The sequence below is a fragment of the Colobus angolensis genome, unplaced genomic scaffold (assembly GCF_000951035.1).
Source record: "Colobus angolensis palliatus isolate OR3802 unplaced genomic scaffold, Cang.pa_1.0 Scaffold23, whole genome shotgun sequence".
In the NCBI taxonomy this organism is placed as follows: Eukaryota; Metazoa; Chordata; class Mammalia; order Primates; family Cercopithecidae; genus Colobus; species Colobus angolensis.
The window spans coordinates 6,885,307-6,903,170 of record NW_012115488.1 but is presented as its reverse complement, the minus strand read 5'-3'; the positions used below and the strand labels follow the sequence as shown (position 1 = coordinate 6,903,170).

The following is a 17,864-nucleotide window of genomic DNA, read 5'->3' as shown; positions in this document are numbered from 1 at the left end:
TCACCTCTCAGACAGTGGATGCGTTCCTGCTGAAACCACCCAACCTACCTCGGGGTCCTAGCAAGCGCAGCCACTGCGCTCCGCCCGCCCACGTACCTGTGCTGCGCCTGCGCCTCCTCCGCGCTCTCAAGGTCAGCACCGCCCCCAGCCTATAACCTGGCACCCACGGAAGTTGCTTTAGAGGACGTCCTGCGTATCTTCACCTCTGCGTGGCGTGGGGTCGACGGCGCTCTGGAGAAGGGAGGAACTTCCTGTCCCGCGCGCGCACAACTTCCGGCAGAGCCGGAAGACCTTCTCTTTCGCTGTTTGAGAGGCTCCCGGCTCAAGGACCGGGCGGTGAGAGGTTTGGGACTGTCCCGGCGACTCCGGGGTGTCTGGTCCACGACTTATCCTAGGCGCCATGGTGAGTTCTTCTGTGAGGGCAGGAGTGACAACGGTGGGGCGAAAAGGGTGGGGAGGTCAGTCCTGTGAAAAGAGCCATCAGGTGCTCTGCTCAGAATGGAGTGAGTTGAGACGTTGGGATGAGCTGCTGGGCAGGACCCACCACCTGTCCCAGGGTGTCTGAGCCCCTGAGGAAGCAGCGTTACGCCTGCCTGGCTGGGAAACTAGCGGGCCGGAGGTAGGGGCGTATCTGTCAGGGAGTATGGACTGGGTAGCCTGTCTGTTAATGGCCCATTTACTGTGTATGGCCTGTGGCGCCAGGTGATCCCAGAGTTGACCTTGCCGGGTCAATCACCTCTTCTGCGCCCCCTTCCCCAGCCGCAGAACAGTGGCCAAGAACTTCGGATCTTAGAAATGCGTTTAGCCTTTCCAGGTGGACACAACAGGTCTCCTTCTTGTACAGGATCAACACCTGTCTTTTAAAGAAACGGCAGTCCCCTTATTCTTTACACTTAACCATTTCATAATTGAAAGGGGTGTCAAATAAAAAACCCGAATTAGTAAGGACAGACTTTATTTGAAAGCAATATTGCAAGGGTATGGAGGAGGTTGAAGGAACTGTTGCAGTAGGAAGAATGACCATAAGATTTGCATGCCCCTTAAAGATTAGGCAGAAAGGGTTTGTCTTTTATAGGGAGGGGTAAATAAGACGTCAGGAATTGGGATGAAAAGGTGGGTATGATCCGACAGTAACCAGATAATGTTTTACCCTGAGCCAATCTATTCTGAGGAGGAGCTGTTAAGAGAGGTTTGTATATGTTGTTTCAGACTGAGGAAAGGACAAAATTAAGGTACCCCACGGAAGAGAATCTTGAAGTTTGGCTAAGAAGTATTTTGTTCCGATTGATCTGTGGGACAGGTACTTCAGCAAGTCATTTACGGAGCAAAGGATGGGAATTAGAAGGGTCTGGTTATGGCCTTGTTTTAGGTAAACAAGGGGTGGGGGGGTGGTGGTAATGAATCGACCCTTAGGCTTATCTGAGTTCTACAGGAAAGGTGATTCTTTGCAGCAAGCCAATTTCTCAGAACACAAACGGGGGCAAGGGGTTTCTTACCCTTTGCTGTTTTTCCAAGATCACAGGGCTCTGGTGAAGTTCATTATTATCATTTTCTTCACTGTATACAAGATTTCAAACCCTCCCCTGCAGAGGCGTCTGTCCTGGAATTTAACTTCAGTTTGCCGTGTATTTTCAGGGCCAAATACTGCCAACGAACATTAATGTGTGTGGTGATTGGCTTTTGAATGACTTAGAAACTTAAGTGAATGTAGAACAAAAACCTTCAAAATAATGTAGTTCCTGGTCGGCTTTAACAGATAACCTATCTCTTTAAAGTGTGTGTGTTTTTTTTTTTTTTTTTAACCTCAGTGGATAAAATGGTTTGTATTGAGTTGTTTTTCTTTTGTATCAGTGAAATTAGACAAGGATAGGGAAAACAGAACTGGGAGGAACTAAAGCCTAGTAATCACTCTTCCATTCCCATTTTTACAGAAGAAAGAATCTGGAGTCTAGAAATTGACAGTGATTTATCTAAAGCAGCAGTAGTTTGGCAGTCTGGACTAAAACTCATATTTTCATTTTTAAAATTTAAGATTAACTTTTGACTTTTTGGTCTGAAAAGTTGAAGATAAAGTATAATTAAAATACTTAAACTCGTAGTCACAGAAAAGCTGAATGTGAGCTTGTTCTCAGTGTTTTGGAATACTAGAAGTAGAACCCTTCTTATCCTATCAGTTCAAAAGAGGTGGTTAATGTTTGGAACTAATGTAATCTTACGCTGTTTTTCTGAATGCCATTTTAGAGCTAACTAGTTGGCTCTCTTCCTTCTGGAATTGCTTATATTTCTGAGTTAATTATCTTGGCTGAGTTTTATCTTTCCCAGCTATAAAATTGATAATGTCTGTATATGCAAGTGTGGTTAATGCTTGGAAGTTTTCAAAAGAAAGAGTTTAACCGTTAAATGGAGTGAACATGGGCTGAATTTACTGAGGATTCAGCTTGTTGAAATCAGAACTTGTTTTGCATTGCTGGGGCCTAATGATATTACAGAAAGAACATTAGTATTGAACCCAGAGGACCCAGATTCTGCTCATTGTTAGTTATATAGATTTGGAAAAGTCACTCAATTTTGATAAGAGTTCCAAATTCCTCCCAGATAAGAGAAGTGGGACTTGGTGGGTACTAAAGCACCTTCTTACATTTGTGATTCCATGACTGCTCAGAACATTTTTCAGGATAGTTACGTGTTTCAGATTAAATAAAAGTTAGTCTGATTTCCACTGTTTTGTTTCCGTGCCATTTTGGTTTAAGTTTGATTTCTTTTATCATTCTCTTTTTCATTTTTTTCATAAGTCACATAGATAATACTTGGAATCTTTGTGTGTTTGGCCAAGTCTTTCACTACTGTCTTAAATACTGCTCTAGAATGGAACGCAACTCTTGGAATGTTTTGATTTAATTATTGTTTTAATTAATGATAAACTAATTCTGTGTTGTCATTCTCTGGTACATTATGTAAACCAAAACCCAATAGATACCTGTGTCTATAATAAGGTTTTTGTATTATGAATACAGAAGAATAGGATTATGATACAGACTGAAAATACTGAACTCACGCTTAATTTTTATGCTTTCAAGTTGTTGTGAAGACAAGTTTATGAGAAATTTACTAGTGGAATAAAGCCATTTGCTCTATTGCACTTTCCTTTTTGAAAATTACAGATCAACTTTGATCAAATAGAAATCTTTCTACCATTCAAGCTAATTTGTGGGAGATAGGTAGATTAGAGCTAGCTCCTGGAATTGCAGATATCATGGCTTGCATTTATGTATCATCCTGTAGTAACTTACTGCTGGAATTGAACAATGATTTGTGGACAGGTGTGGGAGAGTGGGCCGTGGGGAAGTTGTAAACCTTTGCCATAATCAAGTGGATTTAATGAGAAGTTTTCTTTTTGAGGATAGTGGAGGGGAGTGTTGGGAAGAGTCTAGTAAATGCTATAAGAGGAACACATATAATAGTCTCAAAGAGTACAGCAGAAAGAAATTAATTCTAACTGAGAGCAGGCTGGGTCATGTAGTAGGTCGCAGATTCCCAACCTCTGGGACTGTGGACTCCTACTGGTCCATGGCCTGTTAGGAACTGGGCTGCACAGCAGGAGGTGAGTGGTGGGCAAGTGAGTATTAATGCCTGAGGTCCACCTCCTGTCAGATCAGTGGTAGCATTATATTCTCATAGGGGCGCAAACCCTGTTGTGAACTGTGCATGCGTGGGATATGGGTTGGATGACCCTTATGAGAATCTAATGCCTGATGATCTGAGGTGGAACAATTTCATCCCGAAACCATTCTCCCTCCACATTGCCCCCACCATGTGTGAAAAAATTTGTCTTCCATGAAACTGATTCCTGACGCCAAAAAGGTTGGGGACTGCTGTAGTAGGTGACTTCAACAGAGTTTTTAAAGTGGGTTAATATACTAGTTTTCAAGCTTGAGTTTGCATAGGAATCACCTGTGCTACTTTATAAAAACACTTCTCTGGGCTCATAATTTGGGGTAGCATGAAGTTTTAGAATTGTATTTTTAAATTTAAAAAAAAATTTTACTTTAAGTTCTGGGATATATGAGCAGAACATGCAGGTTTGTTACATAGGTATACATGTGCCATGGTGGTTTGCTGCATTTATCAACCCATCATCTATGTTTTAAACTCTGGATGCATTAGGTGTTTGCCCTAATGCTCTCCCTCCCCTTGCCCCCAACCCCCTGACAGGCCCCAGCGTGTGATGTTACCCACTCTGTGTCCATGTGTTCTCATTGTTTAACTCCCACTAATGAGTGAGAACATGGTTTGGTTTTCTGTTCCTGTGTTAGTTTGCTGAGAATGATGGCTTTAAGCTTCATCCATGTCCCTGCAAAGGGCTTAAACTCATTCTTTTTTTATAGCTGCATAGTATTCCATGGAGTATATGTGCCACATTTTTGTGATCCAGTCTACCATTGATGGGCATTTCGGTTGGTTCCAAGTCTTTGCTATTGTAAATAGTGCTGCAATAAACATACGTGTGCATATATCTTTAAAGTAGAATGATTTATAGTCCTTCGGATATATACCCAGTAATGGGATTGTTGAGTCAAATGTTACTTCTGGTTCTAGATCCTTGAGGAATCGCCACACTGTCTTCCACAATGGTTGAACTAATTTACCCTCCCACCAGCAGTGTAAAAGGGTTCCTATTTCTCCACAGCCTCGCCAGCATCTGTTGTTTGCTGACTTTTTAAATAATTGTCATTCTCACCAGCACGAGATGGTATCTCATTGTGGTTTTCATTTGCATTTCTCTAATGACCAATGATGATGAACTTTTTTTTCATATTTCTTGGCCACATAAATGTCTTCTTTTGAGAAGTGTCTGTTTATATGCTTTGCCCACTTTTTAACGGGGGGTTGTTTTTTTCTTGTAAATTTGTTTGTTTCTCATAGATTCTGGATATTAGAATTGCATTTTTAGTTCTGCAATTAAGTTTTTTTTTAAATCCTTACTCTAGTACTGGATGCAGTTCAGAGTTAAATTGGTGGACCTTAAACCCCTACTAGAGAGAAATGCAAGTATAAGAGACTTTGATGGAAATACTGGAGGTCCTTTTGCTAGCTGAGTGGTAATTTCACATGTACAGTTTGAAGGATGGATTTGGTCAGGTATTAGCAGTTAACTACTAGGGTTAACTTTTAGGTTTAAAACATTCAGGTTTCTTCTCAGTTCTCTGACTTTATTTTCTTCTGACTGCTTTCCTTCACTACTTTCTTACTACAGAGGCCTAGTTGAAATAATGTTATAGACTGACTTTTCTCTTGGTTAGTATTTGGTTGGTTCAAGGTTGGTTTTTAAGATTAGTTGATACCTTGGGCTTTGATCCACTTAAAAAAAAAATGTTTCTTTTGTTTTCTCTGGGATAAAAGCCTAAAGTACATTAAGTTGATTTCAGAAAATCAGAAGATATTCTAAAGTATTCATTTCTAAGAGAGAAGTTATTATTTTCTTACTGTCATTAACATGGTTTTGCCCATGTTAATAAGAATGAATACAGCTTGTCTCAAAGGAATTTTTCAGAAATAAACAGGTGTAAACTGCCTTTCTACTCTTTGTATACCACTTACCTTTGAGTTATAGAAAAAAAGAAATCCTTACAGTCATGGTGAAATGAATATTCTCTTGGCTTCGAAATGACTGTACCTTTTATTTCACCAAACTTTAAAAAAAGTTCTTAAATCATTCATTTGTTATGTATTCACCATCTGTATGCCAGGCACTGTTCTTGGCAACAGGGATATAACTGCTTAAAAGCAGAGACAGTCTCAGCCCTCATTTATTGGGAGAGGCTGATGATAATCTCATGATGAAATGGGCATGTAATATGTCAGTCATGATACATTTAACAAAGATAGAGTAAGGGGATAGAAAATACCTGTTTTAGATAGGGCATGTAGGGAAAGCTTCAATGAGGAGGTGACATTGTAGCAAATTTGGATGCATAGATATTCAGCCCATGTGCCTGGTACCTATGCGTACATATTTATTAACTGCTCCTGAAAAATTATTGTAGTGCAGTGTATCTAAAAAGCAAGCACAAAGCTCATACTGTTTTCAATTGTATAAATCTTTCTATAAATTTATTTACTGTCAGCTTTCCAAACAGCAAACAGAAAAATAATAGAAGTGTGTGTTTTTAAAGATAGTAATAGATTATGTGAAATTTCATGTAATATATTTTATTTTTGTGTCACATTAAAATTTTTTTACAGACTTTTTAAAGGTAGTTTTAGGTTCACAGCAATTTTAAAAGGAAGATACAAGAGATTTCCTAGATATTCCCTGCTTCCACATATGCATGTCCTCTACTATTATGAACATCCTTCACCAGACTGGTAAATTTCTTACAACTGATGAATCTACATTGACACACCATAATTGCCCAAAGTCCATAGTGTACTTTGGGGTTCATTCTTGGTGTTGTACATTCTGTGGGTTTGGATATAGTTGGAATCTTACAGTATGCAGACTTTTCAGATTGACTTCTTTCACTTAGGAATATGCATTTAAGGTTCCTCTCTGTCTTTTCATGGCTTAATAGTCCATTTCTTTATAGGGTTTTATAATATTCCATTGTCTGATGTAACACAGTTTATTCACCTACTGAGGGATATCTTGGTTGCTTCCAGATTTTGGCAATTATGAATAAAGTTGATATAAACATCTATGTACAGTTTTTTGTGTGGACAGAAGTTTTCAGCTCCTTTGGGTAAAAACCAGCAAGTGCAATTACTAGATCATATGGTAGGACTGTAAGAAACCACCAACTGTCTTCTATAGAGGTTATATCATTTTGCATTACTAGCAGCAATGAATCAGAGTTCCCATTGCTCTACATTCTTGCCAGCATTCAGTGTTGTCAGTGTTCTGGATTTTGGCCATTCTAATAGGTGTGTAATGGTATTTCCTTATTTTAATTGATGTGATGTGGAACATCTTTTCACTTTCTTACTTTCTGTCTGTATGTCTTTGGAGAGGTGTCTTTTAAGGTCTTTGATGCATTTTTTAAATAAGGTTGTTTTCTTGTTGAATTTAATTAAGAGTTGGTTATATTTTGTATAACAGTCCTTGTCAGATATGTCTTTTGCAAATATTTTCCCCAGGTCTGGTTTGCTTTCTCATTTCCTTGACATTGTCTTTTACAGAGCAGATTTTAATTGTAATGAAGCCCAACTTATCAGCTCTTTCTTTCATGGATCATGCCTTTGGTTTTGTGTCTAAAAAGTTGTTGCCTTGTCCACAGCCATCTATGTTATCTAACAGGACTTTTATAACTTTGTGTTTTACATTTAGGTCTATGTTCTATTTGAGCTAACTTTTGTGAAGAGTGTAAGGTGTGTGTCTAGAGTCATTTTTTTTTTGTTTGTTTTTTTGCACATGAATGTCTAGTTGTTTCAGTATGATTTGTTGAAATTTTTTTTTTTCCTCCATTGTATTGCCTGTGTCCTTTTGTCAAAGATCATTTGACTATATGTGGGTCCATTTCTGACCCCTCTATTCTATTCTGTTGATCTGTTTCTTTCTTCTTTCATCCATAACAGAGTCTTTATTATTCTAGCTTTTTAGTGAATCTTGAAGTTGGTTCATGTCAGTCCTCCAACTTTTTTCTTAGTATTGTGTTGGCTCTTCTGGGTCTTTTGCCTCTTCAAATAAACTTTAGAACATTTCTTTTTCTTTTTTCTTCTTTTTTTTTTTGATATCCTTAAAGTAACTTGCTTGGATTTTGATTGTAATTGCATTGAATCTGTAGATTAAGTTGAGAAGGACTGCCTCCTTGGTAATATCCTTTTCATGAACGTGGAATATCTCTCCATTTATTTGATTCTTTGATTTCAGTCATCAGAGTTTTGTAGTTTTCTTCATACAGATCTTGGCATATTTTATTAGATTTATCCGTTAGTATTCATTTTTTTTCTGGGTGCTAATATAAGTAGTATTTTTAATTTCAAATTCCACTTGTTCATTGCTAGTATGTAGGAAAGTGATTGACTTGTATATTAACTTTGTATCCTGCAACCTTGCTATAATTGCTTATTAGTTCCAGGATATGCCACCTATTTTTAGTCTTTTAAGTTATTGCAGTTCTTAGAGAATACAATTACAACTCACTTACCCAATTTTTATGTTCACATCTTTTAATTATATAAAATAGACATAGTAGCTCTGTTGTTAAAGTAGGTTAAATATCTTTTGCGTTTTGGCTATAAACTATAAGATTTAGAAAACCTAAAACAGTTTAAACTTTTGCTACTTTGATACTGAGACTTGGGATCTTAGTACCTTACTTTAAATTAAAAACATTCTTAATCATTATGAAAATCGATGTGCGTGAGGCGTGCTGGCAAGCACTTGTAGTTCCAGCTACTTGGGAGGCTGAGGTGGGTAGATCACTTGAGCTCAGGAGTTTGAGATTGCAGTGAGCTGTAATCATGCTGCTGCGCTCCAGCCAGAGAAACAGAGTGAGACCCTGACTGTTATAAAACACAAAACAAAAACTAAAAATGACTATTTGAAAAGTAAAAATAAATACATGGCATTAAAAGTGTGCTTGAACTAGAATTCTATGATTTTTATAGTTTGATTCAAGTTTCTGTGATTCTGATTGTGTAAATTTGGAAACACTGTTGATGAACATTTAGCTGAATGTACAGTATAGGATACAAAGAGAGGAATATTCAGTTTCTATGGAATTCGAGAAGGGTTTCGTAAAGAAAGGTTTAGATTAGATTTTTAAAGGTGAGTAGCAGTATGTCTGGTGGGTAAGAAATTAAATTTTACTTTTCCCCAATAACGATAACAGCTGCATTTATTTTGCATTTAATATTTACCAGGTATTATTCTACATTCCACTTATATTTACTCATTTACATCTTTATGAAGTAGTTAAATTCTGTTTTTTTACACCTCTATCTTACAGATATAGAAATGGAGGCACAGCAAGATTAGATTAACTTGTCCAAAATCACACAGCTAGTGATGACAGAGTTTGACTTTTAACACAGGCTTCTTGTCCATTGTGTTGTTATGCCAGTCTGACTGTTGTTTATCTTGAGTAAGATTCAACTTATGAAAAGATTGAATTTCACAAGTTCAATCTCGTGTTTGAAATGCAAAAACATTTTCCTATAGAAATCATAGTTAGTAATGGTATTTTTAGAAAATGTTTCCCAAACCTAGTTAATACCTAATGTATCTCTATAATATTCAAGCAATTAATCATTACTATCCGGCATAGCAGTACTGATTGACATTTCTAACTAGGTGTCAAACATATGTGCCACTGCTGCAGTAAGTCAAAAGATTCTTTCATATTTCTTCTACCTTAACTGCATCCACTTAAGGCACTGCTTTACACCAAAGCTTTACTTTCTCTTAGGCCTGAAGATGCACTTCTAGTAACACTGATGAGTTGAAGAGCAATTTGAGAAATTGGGGATGAGGAGTTCTGCTGAACTTGAATTTCTTATAAGTGTAAGCATTTAGTGAGTTGCACTTGTTCCAAGCCTATCTCACAGTTATCCCAGTTCTTTTCCTGAGGACTCTTCTTTCCACTTGGGCTATTTGCAACTAGAACTTTGTTTCTTCTTCAGGTTGCAAAGAAGAATGTAATCTTGTAGAGTACCTTGCTTTTCCTTCCATACATTCAGCAGACATAGTTCCTTTAAGGGATTTTACTGCTAGGAGAATTTCATAGGTCATATTCCCATGTTACTGCTTCACAGGTGTTTACTAATTTACTTACTTATCACAGAAATCCTCTAGGGGAAAAAGAGACAATAATGATGGGATGTTCTAGTAAATTTTTGGAAGTAGAGAGGTTCGGATTGTGAAGAGGAGATGAGATAAATAGTAAGTGGCACTGCAGAGAGAAAGGGAGATTTTTCTCTACTGGTAGAAGTGGCTTATGAAGAAGGAACTTCAACAAGCTGTTCTGCTCCATTTTATAAATATATGATTATAGACTGCCAACAGTTAATGCCATGAGTATTTGATACCATAAGGCTATGGCTGTTTTTAAAGTAAGATTAATACTTTTATCTTTGTGATAAGTAGTTAGAAGCCCTTTGAAATACTAATCTAAATTATTTGTTTATATAGCTATCTTATGTCTGCCCTTTACACAGCGCTTAGCTGATTTTTGTTATCTTTTACCTGGTGATTGCCACCACTTGCCCCAATGTACTGAACTACTTAGAAAAAGCAATGCCATAGTTTCCTGCTTTCTTTTTCTAGAAGAAAAAGTCATACAGCAAGGTTCTGTTACTGAAGCCAAGACTTCATTACCTTTACTATTATGGAGTAATTTTATTATTTCTGGAGATTTGAGACCTTTTTACAATGAACATAAATGATCAAATTCTTATGGTTTATGGGGATATGTATTTAAGTATTCATGTTCCATAACTAGAACCATTTGTTTCTGCATTCGCCCTTGGTCAAGAGAAAGCATGACATTTTTTCCTTGAAAGATTTGTTTTTATTGATGGTTAAATTTATTACTAGAATTTTACTTATGTTTAAATTAATGCTTACTTCCTCCTTCCTTCCTCTGAGAAGATTAATTAACATCAGTACAATGAAGCTTCATTGTATCAGTTATTACTAGACAGTTTAGTTGTTTGGGTAGGATATTGCATGTCGAATGTAGAGGTCTTTTCTTATCACAGTCTTTAAGAAAAAGTGGAAAAGAGCCTGGATAACGGGAATTAAAAATAATTACCAACAAAATATGTTTTCTAGTTAGTAGGGACAGATAAGCAAGCTTTAAAAACATTCATTGTACTGCAGGTCATAACTTTAATTGAGGCATTTAGTTCTTGATGATTCAAACTATTTTCTAATTTGATTTCAACTAACATTTACTGAATGCTTGTTCTTGATTTTAATAGAGAGCTTCCCACTTAATCATTCTTATCAGAAGTGTTTAATGTCATCATAGTTCTTTCTCTTGATAGCCACTAAAAAGAAAACATTTGGATTATAAAGAAAATGAATCATTTAAAAAGAGAGAATTGGCCACGTATCTGAGAGATAGATTTTTTTTTTAACTATGGAACTGTTGACATTCACAAATCTTTCCTGAGAGAAATACCCACAAACTACTAATTGAGATGAATATAATGGGTGGTGGGCTAGGTGTACTCCTTTAATTTGGAACTCTGATTTCCTTTCAGGTCTTATAAATATTAGCTCATTTAATCTTTATGAGGAAGAATTATTCCTTGCCATTAGCAATAATTACACAGGCTTTTTTGGTGGTTTAGAAATGTCAAATCTGTGAATGCAAGTGATTAATTGTGTATTTAGCTAAAATATTGCAATCATAGACAATATGATCTGTTTGATATTTTGGAGATCATTTGCCAGCCTTGTCATTTTGTAGATAAGGAATGAATCCCAGGTAGAGCTTTTCTAATTGCTGTGTAGCTAGTTATTGACAGAACTATTTCGATCCTAGCATGTTTAATTATTTAATGCTTTAAAAATATTTACAATGAATGCATTTACCTAACAGTTAACATTAGGGGTACACATTAAATTTTCTTGGCTTTTGTGTATGGCTTAAAATTTAGTTAAGCTGAAATTTTTATATTAAATTTGTTTAATGAAGCTTTATCAGTGCACTTTGAGCCAAGTTTTGATTTTTAGTTTGTTTAAAGGAAAGATTTTGTTTGTTTATTTGTTTGTTTGTTTGTTTGTTTTTTGAGACAAATTCTCGCTCTGTTGCCCAGGCTGGAGTGCAGTGGTGTGATCTCGGCTCACTGCAACCTGTGCCTCCTGGGTTCAAGTGATTCTTGTGATTCTCATGCCTCAGTCTCCCATGTAGCTGGGATTACAGGCTGTCGCTGCTACTCCTGGCTGATTTTCGTATTTTTACTAGTGAGGAGATTTCACCATGTTGGCCAGTCTGGTCTGGAATTCCTGACCTGGAGTGATCTGCCTGACTCAGGCTTCCAAAGCCCTGAGATTACAGGCCTTAGCCACCGCACGTGGCCTTAAAAGGAAAGTATTTGTAACACAAAGCTATCGCATTAAACTGAGAAGATTGTCTTGTAAAAACAGATACACTCCTTCCTTTGAGAAAGGAGAAAGCACAATATATTGTATGTAGAAAGCACAATTTATTATCCTTTAAAGTGAAAAATTTTCCTTATGCTAAAGCTTAGTGTGTGACACACAATAGGAACCTGAATGCAGTGAAGAACAGTGGGAAAAATTTATGTTTCATCCATTTATTTTATCAAACAGTAAAGATTTATTCAACTTGTGTTGAATATCTGTCATCTCCCACCATCCTGGGAGTGGAGGCTGAAGAAATGAGATGAATGCCATTTTAGAGGGGGAGAGACCCTTAAATTAGTGGTCACAATTGAGCATGATACAGGTTATGCATATGTTCTTTAGTAGAAGTTGGAAAATCAACGAACGTTTTATAGTGCACATGAATGTTGACGACTGAGTAGCAGTTGGTCTAAACAAGCTGATTTGTACGTGTCAAACATGTCTTTTCATTAATTGATTTTGGCTAATGACTTCTTTGAATATATACCTGTAGAGATGTTTTCTATAATGTTAGAAAATACTCTTAAAGAAGAGTGGCAGAATTTAGGAAGCTTTCTTCCATTGAACCTTTTATTTGTTACTTTTTAGTACTATAGTGAAACATTTATGCATGTCTTGGCTAGAGATGAAGTGGGTTGTTAATATGTTTAAGAATATTTTCTTCCTTGTCAACATTTTAATGACTATGGCATTGCTTTATATGAGATATTACATTATTTGTTCAACCTCTTTTAACTGTGGAAAGTTAAATTTTAAAATAAACAATTTAATTTGAACACTAATATGTTAAAATGGTTTATGTCTTATGTTTATTTAGAATGTCTTCTATTCTTATGAAAAAGTATCTTTTTCCTTGCCTTCTTTGTTGTTGGTCTTCCATTTGCCTTATCATTTGTACTACGAAAAATGTCTTTTTATTTCTAAATTTAATCAAAATCTGATAAATGATTTTGTATCGTCATCTTTATCCGAAAGTCTAGAGCTAGTATTTTTTAAGATAGTTACGTCAAGTTTACACATTCTACTGTTATAGTTCTAATCTTTAAAAAATTTAGAATGTATCTAGGCATTGAGGATTTATGCTTTTTGACCTTTGAAAGGGTCAAAAAGCTATTTTGAGATATTGAGGATTTATGCTTTTTGACCTTTGAAAGGGTCGAAAAGCTGTTTTGAGGTATTGAGGATTTGTGCTTTTTGACCTTTGAAAGGACATTAAATTTCTTGTTTTTCTGATTTAGAAAATGGCAAAAAAAATATGCTTTCACTTCTTAGGGAAATTAAAAATATATTTTATGCTGTAAAACATTGGTGCTGACAAACCCAATTAATTCTGTAAACAATTACATTTGGAAATTTATCTGAGTTCAAATTATAGTTGTTGACAATTACATTTTATATGTAATTCTAGTTGTAATATTAAGGTGAACTATATGAAATTGCCATTTTGTAGGTCAAGACAATTAAGTATTAGCAATTTCATAGGATTCAACCAATAAATGTATATTAGATATCAATAGGTGATCTTATTCTTTAGCTGCTTTTCTACTAAATCTTTCTGTTCTTTCATTTCATATTTAGTATAGCTCCCCACCCCCAGTTTTTACTTCCAGTCCAGTTTACGGTCTGTAAGGGCTGCAGGTATGTTAGAAAACCAGTAAAGGCCACGGTAGTGGGATACTAGAGAAGCTTTATGGGAAGGAAGTCTGCTGGTCTCTTCATGATTGTTTTATGCTGCTTTTATCAGCTTTGGCATTATATGGGAGAATTTCTCTTCTGGATTAAATATAGACAATCTTCAGATGTACTAAAGAACCTATTGGAAATAACCATCTTCAAAAACCCACTTTGGGTCCATCAGTTCCACATACGTAGTTTCATCACACTTTTCTTCTCAAGTTTCTAGACCTCTTAGTCATATTGCCAGAGTGGTAATCCTGGTTTTTATCTTCTGACATGACATTTTTTTCCTCCTTTGAAGACCTGATCTTGGTGTGGTTGTTCTTCAGGTTTTTCTTTCAAACTTGGTCCATTTTGGTGCTTTCTTTGGTTCTTTTGATTACCCACTTAATCATCCTGGATTTTCCTATTCTTGTAACCTGTATAAGGTCCCATAATAATCAATCTTTTTTTCCCCCCTTTAAATTTTTTTTTATGGATACAGAGGGTCTCACTTTGTCAGGCTGGAGTACAGTGGTGCGCTCATGGCTCACTGCAGTCTCAACCTACTGGGGCTCAAGTGATTCACCTCAGCCTTCTGAATAGCTGGGATTACAAGCACATGCCACCATACCCAGCTAGTGTTTTTGTTTTTATTTCTGGTAGAGGGGTGTCTTGCTATGTTGCCCAGGCTGGTCTTGAACTTCTTGCCTCAAGTAATCCTCCTGTCTTGGCCTCCCAAAGTGTTGAGATTATGGACATGAGCCACCACATCCTGCTAAATCAATTATTTTTCTGATGCTTTTACCTAATATGCTGAATCATGCAGATTTGCAGGTGCTTGACGATCATTCAATCAATTCTATATTCCTCTTTTGTCAAAATTTTCACAAATTTTAGCTGTCCGTTCTTCCCTTTCTTTCTTTTACAGCTCAACTCCTTACCCCACTGTGGTTCTTAGGAGATGATCTGAGAATTTTGAATTTTGAAATAATCTATAATAAGTTCTTAAGATAACTTCCTATCTGCTGGAAGGTAGGAGATCTAGAACCTTGACCTGGTTTTCCCACTACCCTGATCAAATTCATATAAACTGTGAGACCTCTGTGTTCAGAATTAATACATCTCCATACCTATTTGTGCTTTCAATTCAGTAGGATGTATGAGATCTTGTAATAAATAAACTTCTTTATGTTTTTTATCTCATCTATTTCTGACCCTTAAGCAATTAAATTCCCACATGTAACTCTTCAGCACCTCCCTAACATTGGTTCCTTCCCTTTTGCTTTAAGCGTGTACATTTCTCTCTTATAATAAATATATTTACATAATCACCTAAGTCTTATCTTACTGAAACTTGCAGAGATAATTACTAATCACATACCTAATTTATTTTTTCTCTAAAAGTTTTAGTTTTAAAAATTTTGCTTTTGATTTAGAAACTGTTTTCATTCAAGCTTTTATGGTATTGCTTGGAGTATTTCAGTAGATTTCTAATATAGTTCCTTGCTTCCAATTACTTTTACCACTTCAATTTATTTTTTCCCATTATAGTTGCAGAGTCATTTCTCCAAAACATGTTTGATTTGGTTACTTCCAGGCTTTATATCCTGGGATTATTTCCAAGTACTTGCAGAAGAATCCATTATGTGCAATCCATACCAAAGTCTAGCCATGTGGAACTTCACATTATTTCTGGATTGTGCCATTTGTTCTCTTTGTCTTTGTACAGGTAGGTATAACTGCCTGACCTTCTCTTCTTTTCCTGTTCTGATAGTGGAATACTCTTTTAAACCTTATCAAACTGGTTCAGATGTCACCTCTGTGAACCAGTATTTCCCAGACCTCCTTTGTATATTTAATCCCTCTTTTGGAGTGTTCCCATAACATTAGAGATTGATCTCTACCATACCACTTATATTTTATTTGTAGGTGGCAGTGAGGAGTGATTAACACTTACAGTGTTTGATAAAATCCACATATGATGAAAGAAATGAGTTAAGTATTCCTTCCACGACCCATGGTAGACTAGATTGTAGCCAAATTAATGGTATTTACATATCCAAAGAGAGTAATTTTTCGATAGGCTTTATCTAAAGAAAGAGTATATCAATAAAAATAGCTAGAAATGAATGTAATTTACCCAAAATCATTTGGGGGTTGAGAGTATTCTACACTCTAGAGTGGTATTTTGTATATTTCATCAGACTTTCATCACTCCTTGAATGAAATATCCTTTAATGATATTTGCTCCTTTCTGCCTTAAATCACTACTCACCAAGCATCCTGTTTCTAATTTGGCTTCCAGTATATCATTAAGACAGTAATCGAATGGAACACTTAGTAAACCTAAATATCTGATCCACTTCATAGTTTGTTTCACTGTATATTAAGTGACAAAACTCTCACAAATCTTATTACAACCAGTCTGTCAATGCATAAAGATTGATCATCCTTTATATATTAGCAAAAGCCTATTTGCTGTGTGTTTGGAAAAGCTGAGGATGCACCCAGGTGCTTTCCTTGGGAGGCCTGTCTGAAGCTTGTCAGCCTTCTTTGTGAGTTTCTTTCAGTCTACAACTTTTCCTGTCAGTGTTTCTAGTATTCTACCAATCATCCAAACTAAAACATCTTGAAATAACCTTTGAAGCATTCCTCAGTTTTATTCTACAGTTGTTTTATGCTTTATGTTCAGTCACATTCAGAGTTTGATTTTCTTCTGAAGTAGCTTTTATTTTTGTTCTTTCCTTTTGTTTCAACTACGTTTATCTTATTCTTAGTTTTTATCTTTGATGAATATATCTCTATGTCTAATTTTCATCATGTGTTACTTGAATTATTTCAGCTCCCTACTCCTGCCTTTTTAGAAGTCCTAGGTGATCTTTCTATTAAACATTTCAGCTAAATACCTTCTCTTGGTTTTAAAGACTCAAGGAGCTAAAATTCAGTCTTCATCCTATTTTCCACAGTTCCTTTTTATTTACTAAGTTTGCTTTGGTTGAGCTAGGTGTTTTGCTGTTGCATGTACCTTCTGTGTTCATGCTTGTCATTTAGCCTGAAGTTCCCCTCTCTTTACTTTTCTATGTGATTTTAGTTTCTATCTTTAGGTTTCATCTGCCATATGAAACTTTATCCAATTTAAAAAATTTCTACAACCCATATTCATAGTACTGTGCAATTTTGTGCTCAAATATTATTTTAATATGTATATTTATTGTTACGTAATATGTTAATCTTGGGTTTTAAGCTCTGTTAAGACAAATTCTTTTATAGTAGCTGCGTTCATTCATTGAATTTTCATATGCTTTTTCTATTTATAGATATAATTTTTGTGGCGACATAATTTGAATTTACAGTGATTTTTAACATTAAGATCATAAATCATTTGTTATGTATTTGTTATGTTTATATTGATATGTAGTTCTTTTTGAAACCACCTTTGTGAAATTATGACAGTAAGAGAAATCTGACATAGGTGATTCCATCTTGCTTCTAACCTCCAAGCTGTCCTAGGTCATTTTGGGGCATAGGCCAGGCTAGCCTTGGGAGGCATTTACTTTATAGTTTAACTTTGAAGCTGGGATGATAATAGTTCCTTCCTAAAACTAATTTCTTTCTGTTAAAACCACCTGAAACTGCCGTTTAAGACTAGTGAAAGACCACAAGATTAGAATTATGGGAGGAGCTTGAGTTCTATTAAGATGTGGGTGTAGTTTTTATAATCCCTTATTGCTCAGGAGTCATGTGGCCAGAAGTCATAAGATTTATGACTTCCCCAATTACTCCTATAGATAACATCACTATTTTAATACCTAAGATTGGTTTTTTTTGAGATGTTTTTCAGACTGACCACATGCAGACTGTGACTCATGACTCATCTGGTCCTGTGTCCCAGTTGAGTGTATGAAGTAGACTCCCGTTTTCTATACCCCTATGATTTCATCCCCAACCAAGCAGCAGTCCCCATTCCCTAGCCCCACTGTCCACCAAATTGTCCACAAAAGCTTTTAGCCTCTGAGACTTCGGACGTGATCAGTCTCACTCAAATCAGTCACTTCTCACTCAAATCGGTCTCACTCAGTCAGTTGAGCCATTTCTTCCATGTGACTGGCCT

The 17,864-nt window shown here is 36.1% G+C and overlaps 1 protein-coding gene across 3 annotated transcripts in view; it reads left to right on the top strand.

Moving 5' to 3' along the window:
• Nucleotides 1-244: 244 nt before the first annotated feature.
• The window catches only part of TMEM161B (transmembrane protein 161B), a 73,662-nt gene continuing 56,042 nt past the window's right edge, over nucleotides 245-17,864 (top strand). Inside the window, exons 1-2 of one of the 3 annotated variants that reach the window (XM_011944245.1) lie at nucleotides 245-403; nucleotides 9,622-9,753. Coding sequence is in view for 2 of the 3 variants with exons in the window: in XM_011944243.1 (XP_011799633.1) it covers nucleotides 4,995-5,045 (51 nt within the window). In the remaining variant the exon portion in view is untranslated. Of the gene's footprint in view, nucleotides 404-4,988; nucleotides 5,046-9,621; nucleotides 9,754-17,864 lie in introns of all 3 variants that reach the window. The other 2 variants (XM_011944243.1, XM_011944244.1) reach the window with 2 other exon arrangements.